The sequence below is a fragment of the Arachis hypogaea genome, chromosome 4 (genome assembly GCF_003086295.3).
Source record: "Arachis hypogaea cultivar Tifrunner chromosome 4, arahy.Tifrunner.gnm2.J5K5, whole genome shotgun sequence".
Classification (NCBI taxonomy): Eukaryota; Viridiplantae; Streptophyta; class Magnoliopsida; order Fabales; family Fabaceae; genus Arachis; species Arachis hypogaea.
The window spans coordinates 29,729,444-29,751,665 of NC_092039.1; the positions used below are offsets into that span (position 1 = coordinate 29,729,444).

At 37.0% G+C, this 22,222-nt stretch overlaps 2 protein-coding genes across 4 annotated transcripts; both read left to right on the forward strand.

Moving 5' to 3' along the window:
• The first annotated feature begins 9,622 nt into the window (after positions 1-9,622).
• LOC112796593 (pentatricopeptide repeat-containing protein At2g34400) lies at positions 9,623-13,954 on the forward strand. 3 transcript variants are annotated; one of them, XM_025839130.3, is made up of 3 exons: positions 9,623-10,141; positions 11,538-12,449; positions 12,707-13,954. In XM_025839130.3, exons 2-3 carry the CDS (start codon positions 11,581-11,583, stop codon positions 13,653-13,655), a joined length of 1,818 nt encoding a protein of 605 aa, XP_025694915.1. In that variant the 5' UTR covers positions 9,623-10,141; positions 11,538-11,580; the 3' UTR covers positions 13,656-13,954. The 3 variants fall into 3 exon arrangements, with proteins under 3 accessions (XP_025694915.1, XP_025694916.1, XP_025694914.1); XM_025839131.2 differs by having other exon boundaries at positions 9,629-10,141; positions 11,527-12,449; XM_025839129.2 differs by having other exon boundaries at positions 9,657-10,141; positions 11,466-12,449.
• A 1,295-nt stretch (positions 13,955-15,249) lies between these two features.
• On the forward strand, positions 15,250-15,840 carry LOC112794778 (pentatricopeptide repeat-containing protein At2g17033-like). Its single transcript, XM_029297588.1, has one exon. The coding sequence runs from the start codon at positions 15,250-15,252 to the stop codon at positions 15,838-15,840; it is 591 nt and encodes a 196-aa protein (XP_029153421.1).
• The last annotated feature ends 6,382 nt before the right edge of the window (positions 15,841-22,222 follow it).

The following is a 22,222-nucleotide window of genomic DNA, read 5'->3' on the forward strand; positions in this document are numbered from 1 at the left end:
AGAATCAGCCCAATCAAAATACACACAGAAAAAACTTATGCAGACTGTTTGATTGAAGGTCTCGTAAGACTGAATATAAGAGACAAAAATAAAAAGAGAGCGGTATACAAAAAATTCAACTCGAGGAGAGTTGCATGGTGACAAGGAGAACCAATCTGAAGGGGCTCTAGTTCTGCCTAGCCTAGCAATGGTGAATAATTAGAAAAAAAAATATAGTGGCAGCAACAAAAGAAATGTGGATCCTAACTGAAAATCAGCAGAATGATGGTAGCACAAGGGAGTACACTCAACAATTCAATAGATTGAAGAGCATGAACCGAAGGAGCTATGTCAAACCTGAAAATATTATTGGTAATAAAAGGAGAGTTCATGAGGTTGATGATTGGGATAGTATGATCATTGAAGCTAATAGGGAATGAGTTTTCTCTATGGAGATGGTGGAAGGTGCCAGCCGTCCAGTGGCACCCAATTCGCCATGACAGTCTTTTCATGGAACTGTCGGAGTTTATGGAGACCCCTGACAGTCCATAACCTTAAAGGGATGTGCCAATTTCACTCTCCCAAAGTGATTTTTATTAGTGAAACAAAAAATCAACCTCGAAACATGGAGGAAAGATTAGAGCATGTGGGTATCAAAACTTCATTATTGTTGGCCCGAATGGTTTGGCAGGAGGACTAGTGCTAGCTTGGAAGGACTTTGTGAATGTGAGGGTGCTTTCGTATAATTCCTTTTCGGTAATTGTTGTGGTTAAAGACCTGGGTAAGAACGTGGAATGGGGATTGTTAGGAGTTTACCTCAGTGCAAATGAAACAGAGAGGCTTGATCAATTCAATAAAATATCTTCTTGTCTATCACAATTTGATGGGAGGGTGGTGGTGGTGGGAGACTTCAACGCAATCAAGAGCCATGAAGAGAAACAGGAAGGTATCCTTCGATCTACTAATTCAATTGATAATTTTAATAATTTTATTAATGACAATCAATTAGTAGACCTTGGCATGATAGGTCATGAGTTCATGTGATCAAATAGACAAGCTGGTGAGGAGTTAATAAAATAAAGATTAGATCATTGCCTGACTAATTTGACATCGAGAGTGTGGTATGGAGCGAGTGTGGTTAGAAGACAAACAGAAAATAGTTCAGACCGTGTTCCTTTAATCCTAGATTCAGACCCCCTATCTGGAAGACCAAAAGAAGATTCAAGTTCCAGAATAGATGTTGTGGCAAGGAGGAGGTAAAAGGGATTGTGAAAGACGTTTGTGGGCTAACCATTGAAAGCTCTCCGATGTATTCTCTAGCCCAGAAGTTCAAGCAATGCCAACACAGACTTGTACAGTGGTAGCAACAATCTCAGTCCAATTCCAAAATATTAATAGAAGAAATAACCTTACAGCTAGAAGTAAAAAAGGCCGAGGATATCTTTGGAGGCAGCGAGTTGATTGAACTTGAGAATAAATTAGAGGAAGAGATGAAGAGAGAAGAAAGTTATTGGAGGGAGAAGTCTAGATGTAAATGATTGACAAAAAGAGACAGCAACATAAAGTTCTTCGATCAAAGGTTCCAATCTAAAAACTGGAAGAATAAAATCTAGGGACTAGTTGGAGAAGATGGAGAAGTTGCTTTTGATCCAACAAGTATAGCAAGGGTTGCTGAATCCTATTTCCAGAAGATTTTTACGGCTACTAAAAAAGCTGATTCGGAAATACTTTTTGTGGATTTCGGACCTATGGTTACAACTAATATGAATCGTAGGCTACTGAGACCACTTTAACTTGAAGAGACTAAGAGAGTTACGTTTAGTGTTTGCGCTCAGAGTGCTCCGAAAGATGATGGATTCACAGCCAAATTTTATCATTTTTTTTGGGATGTCATAGGTAATGATGTGCATAGGGCTGTTTGTAGTTTCTTTAGAGGTGGAAAAATTTTAAAAAGTTTCAATCACACTCAGATCTATTTAATTTTCAAGATCTCGGATACTAGAGATATGTCACAGGTCAAACCTATTAGTCTTTCATCAGTTTTGTACAATATTATATCAAAAGTACTTGTTCATAGACTATAATTGTTTATGAATAACATTGTGAGTCCTAATCAAAGTTCCTTCTTGAAAGGAAGATTAATATCTGACAATATTCTATAGCTCATGAGTGCATGCATTATCTTAAGTAAAAAAGATCAGGTTTGGTGAATGAAATGGCTCTAAAGTTGGATATGAGCAAGGCCTACGATAGAGTGGAGTGGTGTTTTCTATGGTTTATTATAGAGAGGATGGATTTTGATGCTAGATGGATAGCATGGATCAAAGAACTTATTTCTACTAATTTTTACTCTGTACTTTTAGAGGGTGAATATTGTAGAAGGCTTAGAGAATGGGGTTAAATCTATGGCCTTCTTTTGCTTTAATGAATTAAGCCTTTAATATCAAAGTTATAGATAAAAACTGTTTGAACTGTGTAACAAAAATTTTATGAGACAATTTTATTTTTTCTCATAAATATCAGAAAATAAAACTTAGAGAAAGAGAAGAAAAATGACACAGGCATGTATCCTGATTCAGTTGCCTTGTGCAATGCAACCTACATCCAGTCTCCACCACAACAGTGGTGGAATTTCCACTATAATTTTTAGGATTCACTCAATCCTTTCTCTCTCAAGTTTTTTATATATACCAATTTTTTAGGATTCACTCAATCCTTTCTCTCTCAAGTTTTTATCTAACTTGACTTGGTTATGCTAATACCTAACTCTTCATTCTAAGTGCTAACCCAACTTAGAAAGGGGCACCTCACAGGTACAAGACACAAAACATATGAAACAACCTAAAGAAATTTGAAATCACTCTAGGATTTTTCCTCAAGTGTTTCACTCAACCTTTTGTCACGCATTGGATTTTTTCTTGAATTCTCTCTTTCAGCCTTTTACCTCTCAAGAAATTACAGAAAGATATACATTGAAAATGAAATACAAACTGTAAAACATGAAGGAGATTAATATATTAACAGCCTCTGTTGCTATAAGTTGAACCGGATTTCGCTATCTTTGATTGAAACTCTTCATCTTGGTGGAATATTTCTTTAGCATAGAAACACTGTCCAAAATTTTGAACTCTTCACAGGGAAGCTCTCAAACAAACTCAGATTCTGGTTCTCTCTCCTTGCCCTCAGAAAAATGAAGATCTTTTTTCTTTTGTACCTCTTTCCAAGTTGCTATATTAATCTCTTCTGAGTCAACTCTTCGAGCTGTGTGCTTCTTAGGCTTGTCATTTCACTTTTTTTAATTAACCCCCAAATCAGGGATTTCAAAGCTAGTCATTTGCTTGACCAAAGACCTCAGATAAGCAAAGAGAAATGTTTCAATGGTAATCCCAAATATGAATCCTTGAGTAAGTACTTTGTCCCCAAGAACAATTTTAGCCTTTGATTCACAGTAGTGATTATCAGAGAACACTTTCTCCATTTATCCCAAACTGGAGTTGCAGAGATTTGGAGAAGGAGTAAAGAAAGTAAATTACATGCAAATGGAAATAAATCACCTTTATCCTTTGACTTAGCTCAGCTTACTTTGATTTGGGTGATTAGACACTACCTTTTGAGTTTTATCTTTCTCTTTCTTTCTTCTCTGGTGAAATGAACGAGGAGAACGATGTTCTCTCTCTCTCTCTCTCTCTCTCTCTCTCTCTCTCTCTCTCTCTCTCTCTCTCTCTAATTTTGACTGAAGCAAATTATGTGATCGTTGGCTTTAGAAAGCTTCATCTTGGTGGAAGCTTCTTGGACTTGGGTTGGATATATGTTTCATCTGTCCCAACTGAATTCTTTGCTTTATTATTTTTGGGCTTTGTTAGCTCGAGAACTCACTAACAATCTTTGTTTCAATTACTCTATCTCATTAGGCTGCTGTTGTTGTAAGTTTGGCCTACAATATTAATCGAAACAATTAAAAGCTAATTGGGTATTTAACCCATTAGATCAATGTTTGTCATCATCAATTGAGTTAGTTAATTTCTCAACTCAACAGAGGGTCAACCTTTTGGCTTTTTTAGGCCAACTAGGAGGTATCTGTTAAGGGGACCCCCTATCACCATATCTGTTTCTCTTTTTTGTAGAAGGACTTTCATATTTGCTACACAGGGTAGAGCAAAATAGGGTTATTTAGAAAATTCAAATTCACAAAAGAAGTTCGACTGTTAACCACCTTTTCTTTGCAGATGACTCCATTTATTCTGTAAAGCATTAGAAGAATCATGTGCTAATATCCTGACTCTGCTCTATGACTATGAGATATGGTTAGTGGACAAAAAGTTAACATAAGCAAGTCAGCAGTCTTTTTCAGTCATAACATTCCGCTCTACATTAGATATCAATTAGCAAAAATTTTGAATATTGGTCATATAAGGGCCCAACATAAATACTTAGGCCTCCTATCAACTGTACAAAGATCTAAAAAAGCCACTTTTGGAGCGATCAAAGACAAAGTACAAAAAAAAGTACAATCTTGGAAAAGAAATCTATTGTCGGCAGGTGGAAGACATGTCCTAATTAAGGCTGTTGGAGAACCAATTCCTATCTTATTTTAAGCTATCTGATTCACTTTTAGATGAGATTCACAAGATTTTAACACAATTCTGATGGATTCAGAGAGGCACTGAAAGGAGAATGTCATGAATTAGCTAGGATAAAATGACAAGACCCAAAAGAGAAGAAGGATCAGGTTTCAAAGACCTGCATGCACAAAATTTGGCTCTGTTTGAAAAACAATTTTGAAGATTGGCCATTAATCCTAATGCACTACTTAGCAAAATGTTAAAGGGTAAGTATTTTAGATATAAATCTTCTTTGACTGCAGACAAAGGGACTAACCCTTTTTGGGGCTAGCAAAGTCTCTTAGAAAGTAGAAAAGTGGTGAAAAAAGGATTGTTGTAGAGTATAGGGTCAAGAGATGATGTTAATGTTTGGCAATAACCCTGGTTGCCGCCCCCATACCCATATCATATTAGTCCCAGCAATCAATCCAACAACAATATGTTTTCAACAATTAATAGATTAAAGGATTTATGGGCCACAGAAAGAAGAAGGAACATAGAGCTTATTGAATTAATCTTTCCCCCTGAAGTAAGTACCCGTGATGCGTGAGCATCTTTCCTATCTTTTCCTAGTAAATTTGCATTCAATTTGTTGAGTTTAATCAAGAATTAATTATCTTTTAGCTACTATGGATGCTACTTTGATTCGTGTGCAATTCTATTTATTTTAGGTAGCATTCGGCTGGATTTGATGGAGTCTCCACAGAAAAAGAGAAGAAGGCGAATGATGTTGTCAATCCTGACCTCTATGCACTCAAACATGAATAATTTGAGCTAAAAAGGTCCAATGGATGTGATTTTAGTGGCGTTGGAAAGCTAACTTTCAGAGCTTTTCAACGATGTATAATAGTTCATACTTCTTCTCCAACCACGCTGGCAAGGCTGCGCCTAACTTGAGATTTCTCAAGTTAGGTGCAATGCACAACAACAACACGCAAGATTGGTTCTGCCCACTTCAAGTTAGGCGCACTAAAGCCCAAGTTAGGCGCAGCATCACTCAAATAAACTCCAATTCATGCTGCCATGCCCAAGTTAGGCATGCTCCACTCCAAGTTAGGCTCCGATTCGTCAATTTAGCAAGTGGTCCCAGCACCAAATCAAGGATTGCACGAGTGTTTAATTAAATTCTAATTAAGCTTTATTTTATTTAAAAAATAGGAAAAGATATTATTTAGTTTTAGAAATTATATTTTATATTAGTTAGGATTAGATATAAAAAGGAAAAGAATCAGCCCTTGAATCTCTTCTCTTCTCTTCTACCTCATTCCGCAATTTACAGTTTTACGAATCCTAGTTTTCTCTTTGAACTATGGGCAACTAAACCTCCATGGTTAAGGTTAGGAGCTCTGTCTATTGTATGGATTGATAATATTACTTTTCTATTTTAATTCATGTACTAATTTATAATTCAAGAATTGTTTTCGTTCTTTATCTTATGAATTTGGGTGGAATGGAAGTATGACTCTTGTTCTAATTGAGTTCTTGTATAACTTGGAAAAGCTCTTTACTTGAACAACATCTTGAAAACATATTCTCCTAAATTTCTAATTATCTGGATTTAACGGGATACGTGACATATAATCCTCTTATATTTGGGTAATTAGGATTTCTGTGGCATATAAACTAGAATTGAACTTCACCCTCTAATTGGAATTAAGTGACCAAGGAATTGGCAGTTGATGAATTTTAGAGGAGACTAAAAAAGTCTAAGGAATTAGGGTTTAGTCACATATAGTTTGCCATGAATTAAATCTTGCATGATTAAAATAGTTAGTAAGAAAAGTCAATCCAGAAAATAGATAACTTTGATGCCTTAACTGTTTTTTCATATATATTTCACAACCTGTTTACTGCTTGCTTTCTGATATTTTGAATTTACTATTAATGCTTTGAACTCTCAAAAAACCATTTTCTGTTTGTCTAACTAAGTAAATCACTTAATCATTGTTGTTTAGTCCATCAATCCTTGTGGGATCGATCCTCATTCATTTGAGGTACTACTTGGTACGACCCAGTGCACTTGCCGGTTAGTTTGTGGGTTATAAATTCCGCACCAACCCGCATCCTCTCTATAGAGCAGAATAATAACGGCAAAGACTCTCTAGTTTGGGCCTTGAGTTCCAAGAAGCAATATGATGTGACATCTGGATATGTGGTTGCGTATGGATTTACGCATGAGCCTAACAATCAACTACCTGCAATCTTGCAAAACTCAAGAAGTTGGAGAAAAATTTGGGGCTTACAGTTATCAACAAAGATAAAAATCTTTTTGTAAAGAGTTGTGCATGAAAGTTTACCTGTACTGAGCCTCATCTACCAGAGTTTCCAGTCGACTCCACTTTTGTATCCCAGATGTAGATTATCCCCGGAAATTATCATCCCCTGTCTTCGATGGTGTGGCCTTACTAAAGAGGTATGGAGAGTAGTTGATTTGAAGCTAGTACTGCCATTGCAAAGTGTTACCCCCTTTGTAGAGTGGTGGACCCAGGTACTATTAGGTGTTGGAAGTGGCAGAGAAGGTGACGACTCCCTTAATATCTTCACGGCTCTTTTGTTGGGCATTGTGGAACGCATGTAATAAAGAAGTGTTTGAAAATGAGAAGACCCCTGTCCAACAGATCTCGAACTCAGTAAGGAAGATTTGTCATGAGATGAATAGAAGACGAATTTTCTAATTTCCTAACGTATTTCCCTTTCTTTAGTTTATTGGTTATTACTGTAGTTACTTATGACTTCAATTGAGAGAACCCCGCTACTATTTCTTTGGTCCCACATTGAACTTCGTATCACTTTTTTAAGGTAATGCAATTTCTTTCACTTTGAAAAAAAAAACATCTACATTTATCATGAATACATGATGGTTGAATGTGCATATAATATTTCATTCAATTTTATCTAATTGAGTTTTTTTAATTATTTAATTTTTAACACTTGGTTAAGTAACTTGACAACTTTATATAAGATATGCATTTTGATTATTCACTTTCTAAATATATTGAAAAGAAAACTATATTGTTTAATTTTTTAAAATCGGATCAAACTGATTGGTTGAACGGACCAAATCGAGAATTGATAAATATAATGGTTCAGCTAGTAAGTATAACTGTCTTTGTCAAAATTTTTTATTGGACGGCTAAATCAGCCACAAATTGTCTAGTTGAATTGAACTGGGACTCGGTCAGTTTTCATAGTTTGACAAAAATGATGTGTTTCACCATAAAATAAAAAATAATTATTTACTAATTTGATATTCTAAAGATTCAAATACTCACAAAAAAAGGTCTTTGAAAGATATTATTAGCAAAACATCCTCTAATGATTTAAAAATACCACAAAAATAACTAATAAGTATTATATTTTTTATAAGTGAAATTTTTTTTTCTATTTAGCAAACAATTTACCTATTTGATCCGAATTTTCGTAGTAATATTTGAATAAATATTTAAAAAATCTACAACAAAGATTCGGAATAAAATATAATCTTTAGATTTTTTTATTTTTTTCAAAAAATTACGGTTATACATACTAACTAAAAAAAAATCGCTCAATATAAAATTATCAAATTTTAAAAATAATTTTTTTTAGTAATATTTACAAAAATTAAATCAAAATCTAATCTCTAAAATAATTTTTTGAAAAATATATTTAATATTTAATTATTTTTGTTATGTTTTTAAATATTTTAAAAATTTATTTATTATTAGATTTTTAGGATTAATTTTTAGGGGTCTGCTACACATACAAGTAAAAAGGCCGTACAAGTTTTACAAGTTATCAATCCAAACTTCATTAACACGCGCATTAACTTACTTTGAATGGAGCGTAACTACACGCGCCCCACTCAAACGGTTCCTCTTCGTCTTCTTCTTCTTCTTCTTCTCTTCTTTTTCTTCTTCACCTTCTTCTTCTTCCTCTTCCTCTTCCTCTTCCTCTTCCTCTTCCTCTTCCTCTTCCTCTTCCTCTTCCTCTTCCTCTTCTTCTTCTTCTTCTTCTTCTTCTTCTTCTTCTTCTTCGTTTTTTTTCGATTTTCATGGTTTCTGAAATTCTTCTTATTCTTCTTGCTGCACGTTCTTCTTCCTCTTACTCTTCTTCTTCTTCTCCTTTTCTTTCGTTTCTGCACGTTCTTCTTCCTCGTTTTCCTCCTCTTCTTATTCTTCTTCATTTACGTCTTTTCTCTCTGTTTTCTCGTTTTTTTTCGATTTTTCATGGTAAAATCGTTTTTGAAGAAGAAGAAGCAGCAGAAGATGAGGAGGAGAAAGAGAAAGAGTTCTGAATTATGCATGTACTTCAACGAATTTTGGGTGTATTTTCTTAAATCCTTTGGGTGTATTTTCTGTAACCCTTTGGGTGTATTTGAGTGATATCTGACTGATATCTATGGGTGTATCTGACTCATATCTATGGGTGTATTTTTCATTTCAGAAAAAATGGTAAGCATTACAGAAATACACCCAAACGATTACATAAAATACACCCAAGAGATTACAGAAAATACACCCAAACGGTTACAGGAATTCACCCAAACGATTATAGAAATACACCCAAAAGATTACAGAAAATACACCCAAAGGATTTAAAGAAATACACCCAAAATCATGCATAATTCAGAACTCTTTCTCTTTCTCCTCCTCGTCTTCTGCTACTTCTTCTTTTTCAAAAACGATTTCAGAGCTTGATGTCAAAAAACAATAGAAATCGAGAATAACGAAGAAAGAAAACAGAAAGAAAAGCACGTAAATGAAGAAGGAGAAAGAGAAGGCAAGAAACAAAAGAAAATAAGAAGAAGAAGAGGAAGAGGAAGAAGAACGTGCAGCAATAAGAAGAAGAAGGTGCAATGAAAACGTGCCGTAACAGTATGTGGAGAAACTAACGTCAACGACGAAGAACAAACCAGTGAGAAAAGAGGAGAAAAGAACGATCGAAAAAGAAGGAGAAGAAGAAGAGATATAGCGCGTCGTACGTGGAGCAGCGCGTAATTTGATTTTATTGTTTAATGAACTTGTAAAGCATACAAGCCTATGCAGAGCTTTTCCCTGATTTTTAATACGATTTTGATAGTTCACTTAAAAAAAACTTAACGCAAACCTAGTCTCTTCTTCTCGAGCTCTCCAATTCTCCTCCTTCACTCCCTCTGCAAAAGAAAAATAAAAATCACATCACTTGCTCCGTCCAGCCATCACCGCGTCACTGCCGGTCACCGCCGCCGTCTCATATGCTCGAAGCCGCTGTCTCCATTGCGCTCGTCTCCGCCACTGCTCGAAGCCGCCGTCCCTATCGCGTCGTTCCTCCGTCCCGCAACCGCTGTTCCGCCGTATCGGCTCTGTTCCACCGCGCTACAGCCCTTCTCTCCTCCAGTTCCGCCACGCTCCATCCTCCTCTTCTCCAGTTCCACTGCGCTCCCCACCCTCCTCTGCTCCAGTTCCGCGACGCTCCACCCTCCGCGGCTCCAGTTCCGCGGAGGTGCAGGCCGGGTTCTCCAGTTCCGCGGCAGTGCAGGCCACTTCTTCTCCAGTTCTGCCGCGTCCAGCCCTCCGTGCTCCTCAACCTCTGTACTCTAGAAGGTATTTTACTGTAATTGATGTTTTAATTGGTTTAGGATGGTTAATCTGTGATTTTTCTTCTTCAATTATTGTTGTTATTACTGTGGTTTAGGATTGTTGATCAAGTTCTTGATTCTGTTATGTTGTTGTTCTGTTGTCTTTAATTTTTTTTGTTTTTATTGTGATTTTCTGTTCTTGAACTTGTTAAGTTGATAATTTACTAAATTGTTGGGCTGCTGTTGTCTTAATTTGCTAAATTGTTAGGTTGCTCTGATTTAATTTGCTGGATTTTCTATTCAGGTTTTGTTCTTGTTTATTTGCTAAATTGTTGTTGTGGTGTACCTATTATTGTCCTCGAGATTATTGGGTTGCTGTGTTCTTCTCAAATTATTAATTTGCTAAATTGTTGTTGTTGTGATCCTTGAGATTGAGATTGTCCTTGTTTCTTGTTATTGGTTTGCTAGATTTTCTATTCGGGTCTTGTTCTTGTTAATCTATTAAATTGTTCTTGTTGTGATCCTTGCTATTGAGATTGTCCTTTTTTTTTTGTTATTGGGTTGCTGGTAATTTTTAGGTCTGGATGCAGTACTTTTAATTTGGGTTCATATTAGCCTATAATTATGTTTTGGTGTGTTTATTTATATTTTATTTATTATTTTATCATAAAACAGTTATTCTAGTTAAACCACGGTTGAACCGGTTGAATTAGTAAACTAGTAAACAATAGCTAGAGCGGTTTGGTTTCCAGAATCTTGATATTGTTTGGTGCTTCTTTTAAAGTTAGTTTTGTTCTTATTCATTGCATGAATTGAAAAAACTTTTCTTGCATTCTATATCATAAAGAGCCAATTATCTAGTAACACAGAGAAAATAATAGACATTTGATCATGTTAATAAAAGGAAGATTAATCATTAACACTTTCATAATATGATAACAGTATACAAATAAAAAAAATTATAAATTACCTTTATTTTGTTTCGAGTAATTTACTTTTTGATTTGTTATATAATTATTTATGAGTTTAATTTTGATACACTTTTAAAAAATTTTATACGATTATTTAATCAAATTAAGATATTTAAATAATTTTCAAGTAACTACTATGAAAATTCGTTTTGACAATACTCTTTTATATTGACAGTTACCCTCCATGAAAATTAAATCCCTATATGAAAGTTTTTTCATAATATACTTTTTGTTTTATATAATTAAATGTACACATAGAATTTCATTAAGACATCTTCATATAAAGATAATATTACGAGCCGTTAGATAATTTGACATGTTTGACCAGAATATATTTAATTAAATCATCTAACATATGGAACATCTTCTTCACATCAGAATATATTCATGGAAGTATCCATTTTTTGGACAAAGTAAATCCTTATATCACAAAGCATAGTTCATTTGTAGTATCCAAACGTCAAAGGAAAACAACTCTTGGTGGGGGTGACACATGCAGTTTTGCCGCCGGCACCTTACTATCGGCACCGCCACAAACTCAGTGGAATTCCATCTCCTGGAGCTCCTGAAACAATGCAGCAGCAGCAGCATCCTCCAACAAGTCCACGCCCAAATGATCGTCAACCACCTCCACAAACCCAACCACCTCCTCGTGAAGCTCATCCACCTCAACAACTTCCCCTATGCACTCAACCTCTTCTCTCACATCACTCCTCACCCCAACGACTATGCCTTCAACATCATGATTCGCGCTCTGGCTGCCACGTGGCACAACTACCCGTTTGCCCTCCAACTCTATTACCGTATGCGTGCTTTGTCCATTAAGCCTAACAACTTCACCTTCCCCTTCGTCTTCCTCTCATGTGCTAACTTAACGGCCCTCTGCCATGGCCTTTTGGCCCATGCCTCCGCCTTCAGGCTCGGCCTCTGCTCCGATCACCATACCTGTCACTCCTTGATTACGATGTACTCCAGGTGTGGGCAGTCTTGGTCTGCACGTAAGGTGTTTAATGAAATTCCTGATAAGGATTTGGTGTCGTGGAACTCGATGATCTCTGGCTACGTGAAGGCGGGTCTTGCGAGGGAGGCTGTGGAGGTGTTTGGGGAGATGAGGAGGGAGGGGTTCGTGCCGGACGAGATGAGCTTAGTGAGTGTGCTCGGGGCGTGCGGGGAGATTGGGGACTTGGAATTGGGGAGGTGGGTTGATGGGTTTGTTGTGGATAATGGGATGGAGGTGAATTCGTATGTTGGGTCTGCTTTGATTAGTATGTTTGGGAAGTGTGGGGATTTGGAATCTTCTCGGAGGATCTTTGATGGAATGGTTAGAAGAGATGCTATCACTTGGAATGCTCTGATATCTGGGTACCTAACTATGTTCTCTGCAAATTCTGTAATCTGTATATTATATTCTCATTCGTGTTCAATTTCTTTTCATAGTTTCATAACGTAGTAGACTGCAATGAAAACAAATATAATGATAATATTTTTATATGGGTGGATAGCAGATTTAAGAATGGTTGCAGACACTTTTTCAATATGAATGAATCTTAATTTTTTAATTGGTTTTCCTATATATCAATTTTATGTTTTTCATATATTCTATGATTTATACATGTCAGATATGCTCAAAATGGAATGGCAGATAAAGCAGTTTCTTTATTTCATTGCATGAAGGAAGAGGGAATTGTTCCAAATAAAATTACCTTGACTACCGTGCTGTCTGCGTGCGCCACGATTGGGGCTTTGGATTTGGGGAGACAGATTGAAGAGTATGCATCACAAAGAGGATTTCAACATGATATCTTTGTGGCTACTGCATTGGTTGACATGTATGCTAAAAGTGGGAGTTTAGACAGTGCACAGAGAGTTTTCAATGACATGCCACGGAAAAATGAAGTTTCTTGGAATGCAATGATCGCTGCGCTTGCTTCTCACGGCAAAGCAAAGGAAGCACTGTCACTATTTCAGTGCATGTTGGATGAGGGTGGTGGTGCTTGTCCCAATGATATAACATTTGTAGCATTGCTCTCTGCTTGTGTGCATGCAGGCCTGGTTGATGAAGGCTATAGATTGTTTGATATGATGAGCACATTGTTCGGATTAGTGCCAAAAATTGAGCACTACTCTTGCATGGTTGATCTTTTGGCGCGCGCTGGTCATCTGTATGAAGCTTGGGATCTCATTGAGAAAATGCCTGAAAAGCCAGATAAGGTCACATTAGGAGCTTTACATGGTGCGTGTCAAAGGCTGAAAAATGTAGATATAGGTGAACGGGTTATGCGGCTGCTTCTGGAGTTGGATCCTTCAAATTCCGGGAACTATATCATCTCATCAAAAATATATGCAAATTCAAAAATGTTGGAAGATTCAGCAAGGATGAGATTGTTGATGAGACAAAAGGGTGTGAGTAAAACACCTGGTTGTAGCTGGATTGAAATTGAGAATCAATTGCACGAGTTTCATGCTGGTGATGGTCTGCACGTAAGTGCTACGGATATATATGGCATAATGGATTTGCTGTATGAGGAGCTCAAAAGGGAAGGGTATGTCCCTAAAATTGTTGATTAGCTGCATGAGGAGCTGAATTGCTGAAAGAGTTGTTTTATTGGAAAGTAAATAACTAACGTTTGAACTACATAGCATTCAGCTTTCTCAGCTCCAATTGGTTTGGTTTCATTAAGTTTGATCTGATGGCACATATCAACATTAGTAGTGGGTGTTAGGTACGTTAAAGTATTCTTTCATACTTAAAGATTTGATTTATATAATTCAAGGGGGACAAAACGAACCTCTAGCAGATACATATGCCCCAAATGCCATATGAAAATGGAAAGGAAATGATAATGAAATCAGTTTTTTGGTGCCGATCTCTTTTGGAGTATCCATGAGAATTATTGCCCCCCTATTGACAATTTCGTAAGCAGTAGGGGAAAATGTGGCAAAGCAGATTTATTTTAGGATAGTTATTGTATGGATATGGCAATCAATTTTGGTCAATGAGATCTGGCAAGTGATCAATTTTTTGGGATGCAACCCAAGTTTTTTATATCAACGAGATGAACAAGAAATTGAAAAATGCTCAAGAATTTTGGTTCTCTATGTTTGGATTCAATATTTACCAATGGCAACTTAGTTAGGTCAACATAAAACTGCAGAAGTACACTTGCGCTTTGCATATCAGATGGGAAACAATTTTTTCCTTTCCATCAATGCAGATTCGATAGAAATTATTTGTAAAATGTTGATTTCTTACTTTGACATGATAATAGTGTAAGCACTAAGCAAACGTTTTGTTTTCTACTAATCTCGAATGGTGTTCCTTTATGTTTGTTGGGCTTTGTGTAACAAGATTTTTATAACATTCACTTTAAAAGTACCATACATATGAGTATATGACCCATCACCCATCTCCTCAGTGTTTCTTTTTCAAAATTGAAATGTTAGTAACTTTTTGCTTCTTTTTGAGTTAATATTCGAAGTGGCCATTGAATTTGCAATCGAGTCTCAAAATCGTTTCTAAACTTATATTGATCCCCAATATTGTTTCTGAATTTAACAAAAGTGACTCACGGTCGTCCCTAAAGTATTTTTCGATAATAGAAAGATTACTTGGATTGACGGAGGCCATGTTAGACTTCCAAAACAACAGCACTTTTTATTTGGCACCCAAATAACATAGAAACGTCAATTCGTTAATGGTCTCCCAAATCGGTTGCTCTATCCACACTCTCTCATCTTCTATCTCCTTCCTCCTCCTTTTCTCACCTCTCTTCTCTCGCTCTCCCTGTGGGTGCCGTAAACCCTAAACCCTTTTTTTCTTTCTCTATTTTTTAATTCCCCTAAATTTTGTAGCTTTATTCATGTATCATCCAAGCTCCCTGGTTTTCACTTGGAACCCTGCCATTGTTTCTAACCTTGTCGCGCTTCTTGATCAACTGGGTCATTCTGAGGAAGCAGAAGCTCTGGTCTTTGGAGCCACTTCCAAATTCGAATCTCGAAACAAAGAGCTTACTCTTTTCTACTGTAAGTTGCTTGAATCACACTCCACGCGAGGCTCACAGAAAGATTTTGATGTTGCTTAGTGTTACCTGAATCAGCTTCTTTGTAGTTCTTCCTCTGTTTACATAAAACACATGGCTTTTGAGTATGTGGTTTGTGTGCAATGGATAGGCCTTGTGAAGTCAAGGATTTGGTTGAGGATTTGAGAGGCAACGGTGGAGGAATTGACCCTTTAGCTTTTGAGTTGAAGTCCATTATGTATGGTTATGGGAGGTTGGGGTTGTTCCATGATTTGCAGAGAGTTGTGGATCAAATGAAGAGAGGTGGCTTTGAGATTGACACTGTTTGCACCAATATGGTTCTTTCAACTTTTAGCACTCATGGTGAGCACATGGAAATAGTTTCCTGGCTTAAGAAGATGAGAAGCTCAGGCATCTCATTCTCAGTTAGAACCTACAATTCTATATCAAACTCTTGTCCGATAATCACGAGAATGATGGCGGGACTGAATGAGTTGCCACTGTTGATTGAGGAGTTGAATGTTAGATTGGAAGGAGGGGAGGCTATAGTAGTTAAGGAGTTACTAGATTCCTGTGTGATTTTGGAGGAGGTAATGGTGTGGGATTCATCAGAGGCTAAATTGGATTTGCATGGATGTCATTTAGGTTCATCCTATTTGATTATGCTGCTTTGGTTGAAGGAGATGCGGCGGAGAAGAAGGAAAGTAGAGAAGAAGAAAGAGAGTGACTTCTAATGGTGGATACAACTATCTGGAACTCAAATTGGGAATTAGGGTTATAAACCACTTCAAGGACTAAATTGAGTTAAATAGTTATAACAGCCACGTCATATAACCGTTACCTATCCACCGTGGCGTCTCTCCGTACACGTCATCACGCCATTAAGAAATATTTCTCGAAAAATGTTTCAAGGACAATCGTAAATCACTTTTGTTAAATTTAGGGACAATATTAAGGCTAATGTAAGTTCAGGGACGACTTTAAGGTAGCATTTGTTTTGAGGTACTGGGACAGAGATTGAGAGATTGTGACTCAATATCATATTTGTTGGCTCAGGGACTGGTATTAAAATTTCTGTCTGTCTTCAAAATTTCAGTATTTCAGTAGTTCCAAAAAGTGGGGATACGGGGGACTAAAATTTTTAGGGACGGAAACTGAAATTTTGAATAACATTTTATACTAAAATACCTCCATTTTAATTAATTAATTTTAACTTTATCTTTTGTGCAAATTAAATTAGAATTTCATTTTTATTTGGTTCTCTGTCTTTCACTTTATACCAAACACAATACTGTCACTTATTTCAATTTTTATTTCTCAGCTTTTATCTCTCAGTCTCAATCTTTTGATCTCTGTCCCTCTATTAAACATTACCTCGATTGCAAGTTCAAATACCATTTTAAATATTTTCCTGGTGGTGGCTTGAATGTCAATATCAATTATTGCACTTTTTTTCTTTAGTCTGTTCCAAACATTCCATTAACCTTCCGATTTATCTATTAGTTTGTGGCTTTGTGGTCCATAATATAAAAATTTATTATTTTACTTGTCAGTTTAATACAACAAAAGTTTATATAGATTGCACATTAATTATTCTATTAAAGTTAACGAGAATATTTATATTTACTATTGGATACTATATTAACAAGTGTCTTAAAAGTATTAATTAAAGTGCTTTGTAGAGAAATTTTTTATGAGAAAGTTAAATAATTAAAATGATAAGGGTTATTAACAATGTCAAGGGCACTTTACTTATCTTAAAAAGTTTTCTAACTTCTATACCTTTTTTATACAATAAATATTTTTGAAAACTTAAATTTTTTAGTTTTCTAATACAAAGTGTTCCTCTCAATTTTTTTTTTTTTTATAATTGATAAGGTAAAGTGTGATCTCTTACTATTAATTTTATAAGTGAGTAAGGGTGGTAATATGTACCCTATCCGCGGGTACCCAACCCGATCCCACCTGGTCGGGTAGGATTGCCAACCCAATCCGCAGCGGGTAGGATAGGGTGCGGGTAGGGTTTTCGTGCGGGTCGGGTAGGGTGCGGGTTGAGCCTCAACCATACCCGACCAACCTGCACCCTATATATGTATATGTTATATACTTATATAAAAATATATTCTAAGTAGATGTTAAACCAAAGACCTCGCTCTCACTAAATGCAAAAGATCGTTAGTTATTAAAAGAAGATCATTAATTGATAATTTAATAAACTTTTTTTTTACATAAAAATCAATTCTATTTTAAATTATCATCAAGTTATCTAATAATATTGCATCTTTTTTTGTAACCCGCGGGTAGGATCGGGTACCCGCGAGTTAAGAGCGGGTAGGATAGGGTTGAATTTATATAAAAATCTCAACCCGCTGGTAGGATTAGGGTTGACTCCAAACCCTACCCTATCCTACCCATTGCCACCCTTATAAGTGAGACCAAACAAAAACATGAGAGAGAGAGAGCAACGAAGAATTAAAAATCACACTTTACTCCCTCAATTTTTTTAACAATTTAAAAAATCCATTCTCTTACTCTCTCCTTTTCAAATCACCTATCTCTTTCACTTTTTTATTAATTGAAATATTAATGTATTTAACCAAAAGTGTGTTCAAGTACTTTTAATTTTTTTAATATGCTCAAAAGGTGAAAGAGACAATTAATTTAAGAAATGAATATTGTGGTAGTTTTTTCACATAATTAAACTTACGTTCCCGCTTTAACGGTTCATTCTAAAGGAAAATCAATCAGTGTTGTTGCAATACAAAATGGTTTTTCTTATATAATGGTCCAATATATAGACCACTAGTCATAGAATTACATGAAAATATCATGTGCCTATGAACATATAGAAGGGAGACTCCGACTACATCTTGGCAATTTTGCTTGTGATCACAATCTTATCATTGTTTTGGTCGACAGAGATCTTATGCATTATTTAGATTATTTTATGTTAGACTAATTTACTTGTATAAACTTGAACTTGTTCTTGAGGATTATACATATTTTGTTATTTTGAACAACTCCACAAAAAATCTTTTAGCAAAAATTTTATTTTTTGTGATTAAATTTTGTTTATCAAAATATCTTTTAAAATATTTTTTAATGATTAAATTATTTTTTTATGATATCATTCAATAATTTTTTAATTATTAAATTGTGATTTTAGCAAAGTTTTCTTTAACAATTTTTTTCATATCTTACTAATTAATCACAATATCAATGCGTGTTATCCTTTGTGCAACCTTTATAACTTTTATAATTTTTTAACCTATTTTATCTATGAAATACAATTATATATTGGTTTGATAGCAACTGCAAAAACTACTATTATATAAGAAATCATACTCAGCTTGCTAATTTAAACTTTTAGAATTGAAATATTGGTAATTAGTTAAGCAAGTTGTCACGGTAAATTTTTAGAAGGTTAGATTTAACAGTGTTTGTATAGTTTTCTGGAGTGTTTGAGAATACTCTAGATGGTTTCGGAACGTTCTAGAATGTCCTAGAAAGTTCCGGAATACTCTAGAAGGTTCTAGAATGCTCTGGAAGGTCATAGAGTATTCTAGAAGAGTATAGATGTATATAGAAGTATAAAGAGTGGTATGGAATAATCTAGAAACATTTAGAGAGTTGTGGTAGGATAGATATTTGTAAAGAAGGTTCTGGATGATTAATCTGGACCGTTGATTAGATTTAATCCTAACCATCCATTAAAGGAGGTGGATGGCTATAAATAGGGGTGAGAGTTAGAGTTTGGGGGTGTGTGAATCGTTTGTAACCACACTTGAGCAATAAAGTGTTCTTCTACCAAAGCTTCCTTTCTCTTGTGTTCTCTTGTATTCTTAGCTTTCTTGCTAACTATTGAGGGTTAGGCTGACTTGGTCTTAGCTCAAGAGGTTGAGTAAGTCCGAGTGCCGGCACGGTAGCGTTGGAGTGTGTCCAAGGCCGTGACAACTTGGTATCCGAGCAAGGTTCGAGAGGGAGCACAAGTGGTTTGTGGGTATGGCTTCAAATATCACCATGGAGCATGTTGAGTCACAAAGGGGAAGGGATACTATTCCTTCTCAATGGGGAGGCAAGAAGGTACGTTCTTTAAGTGAGCCTAGAGGTAAGGACTCTAACTTCTTAGAAGAAAGAGTTTCTATGTTGGAAAATGTTCTATCCTCTATGGATGAGTGGTTCCAAAGGATAGAACATGACAAGGAGACCCTCGAGGCTCACGTGTTGGGAGAATTAGATGCTTTCAAAGAAAGCATGCTCCAAATCGAAGAGAAGCTTGTGAGTTCCTTAAAGCTATTTGAGGAAGTTCGAATTTGGTTCGAGGAGGCGAAATCTCGACCAACCATTATAAGGGAGACAACAAAGATTGATCTCCCCAAGCCAAAGGAGTTCAAGGGCGTAAGGGACGCTCGCGAGGTGGAGAACTTCCTATGGCAAATGGAGAGGTACTTCGAAGGCCAAGGGGTGGTCGAAGAAGCAATAAAGGTACGCACTGCAGCTCTCTACCTTTCTGATAATGCTACTTTGTGGTGGAGGAGAAACTGCGTAGATATGGGAAAGGGTACTTGCAACATAGCCACATGGGAAGATTTCAAAAGGGAATTGAAAAGACAATTCTTCCCTGAGAATGTGGTTTATGAAGCAAGGAAGAAGTTGAGGGAGTTGAAGCACAAGAGTACGATTAGCGACTACGTAAAGGAGTTTACTACTCTCACGCTTCAAATCCCCAACTTAGCATCAGAGGATGCATTATTCTTCTTCATTGATGGACTCCAACCTTGGGCAAAGCAAGAACTACAAAGAAGGAATGTTAAGGATGTCGATGAGGCCATCGTGGTGGCCGAATCACTCACTGAGTATTATAGGGGAGACTCTAAACCCAAGTCTTCCTCCAAGCCTAGTTTTGCTAAAGGTGGGGGAGACAAGGGGAAGAGTTTCTCAACCAAGAAGGAAGGAAAATACTCTTCAAAGAAAGAGTACGAAGAAAAGAAGAAGGCTTTCGTGCCCAAAGGAGGATGCTTCGTGTGCAAGGGACCACACCAAATGAAGGATTGTCCCAAGCTAGGGACTTTGGCATCTATCGCTGAGGAACAAGAAGCTCAAACTCAAGTAACTGAGTGTGTTGGATCTATCCAACACATAAATGCTGTGAAGGCCAAAGAGGCAAGCACTGCAGAAAAGAAAGGCTTGATGTATGTCAAAGCCTTTATCAATGAAAAACCCGTCATGGCTATGATCGACACTGGTGCTACACACAACTTCATCACGCCTGATGAAGCAAAGAGGCTTGGGTTGAAGATCACCGAAAAGAATGGCTGGTTCAAACCCGTGAATACCAAGGGTGAACCCCTTAAGGGAGTAGCAAAAGGGGTTGAGATGACTCTTGGTTCTTGGAAGGGCCTTGTGGATTTCTCAGTAGCACCCATGGACGATTTTAAAATAGTCATCGGACTCGATTTGCAAAGGAAAGCAAATATAATACCTATGCCATACTACGACATAGTATGCGTCATGGAGAAAGGGTCTCCATGCATGGTCCCTACAGTCTCTAAAGTTGGCGGACCACCGATACTATCTGCCATGCAACTCAAGAAAGGGTTCAAGAAGGGAGAGACTACATATTTGGCTCTATTACAAGAGGAGTCAACATCCAAAAGAGAAGACGTTCCTCCCAAAATCAAGGAAGTCCTTGAAGAAAATAAGGATGTGATGCTTCCCGAGTTGCCAAAACAACTACCACCTAGGAGGAAGGTGGACCACAAGATTGAATTGGAGTTAGGAGCAAAGCCGCCCGCCTCAACACCTTATAGGATGGCACCGCCAGAACTCGATGAGTTGAAGAAGCAACTCAAGGATTTGCTAGATGCTGGGTTCATCCGTCCATCGAAGGCACCTTATGGCGCACCAGTCTTGTTCCAAAAGAAGCATGATGGTTCATTGAGACTATGCATCGACTATCGAGCACTTAACAAGGTAACCATCAAGAACAAATACCCAATTCCTTTGATAGCCGATTTGTTTGATCAACTTGGTAGAGCTAAGTGGTTCTCAAAGCTAGATTTGAGGTCAGGATATCACCAAATGAGAATTGCCGATGGTGATGAACCTAAGACCACGTGTGTCACAAGGTATGGATCGTATGAGTGGTTGGTGATGCCTTTTGGCTTGACCAATGCTCCTGCGACCTTCTGTACCTTGATGAACGAGATTTTTCGATCTTACCTTGATCGGTTTGTAGTGGTCTACTTGGATGACATTGTTGTCTATAGCAATACTTTAGAGGAACATGTAGAACACTTACGAACCGTGTTCAAGATCTTGCGAGAGAATAACCTATATGTGAAGAAGGAAAAGTGTTCCTTTGCAAGGGAAGAAGTCCACTTTTTGGGACACATCATTAAAGATGGAACTCTCTGCATGGATCAAGGAAAAGTGAAGGCTATCAAAGAGTGGGAACCTCCAAACAAGGTATCTGAATTGAGGTCATTCCTTGGGTTGGCTAATTACTATTGGAGGTTTATCAAGGGATACTCCGCCAAGGCTGCACCATTAACTGATCTTCTCAAGAAGAACCACTCTTGAGAATGGTCAAAGGAGTGTCAAAAGGCTTTTGATGAGTTGAAGGCTGCTATCACAGAAGGACCAGTACTAGCACTACCCGACTACTCAAAGGTGTTTGAAGTCCACACTGATGCTTCTGACTACGCTATTGGAGGAGTTCTGATGCAAGAAGGACATCCTATTGCATTTGAGAGTCGCAAGTTGAATGATACAGAGAGGCGATACACTGTCCAAGAGAAGGAGATGACCGCGGTGGTGCATTGTCTGAGAACTTGGCGTCACTATTTGCTTGGTTCACACTTCATCGTCAAGACAGACAATGTGGCTACAAGCTACTTCCAAACTCAAAAGAAGTTAAGCCCCAAACAAGCTAGGTGGCAAGACTTCTTGGCTGAGTTTGATTTCGAATTCGAATACAAGTCAGGCAAGACTAATGTGGTAGCAGATGCGCTGAGTTGCAAGGCTGAGTTGGCGGTCATTTCTATGGTTGAAGGAGATATTGTGCATACCATCAAGGAAGGGTTGCATCACGATCTATTAGCCAAGAAGTTGGTG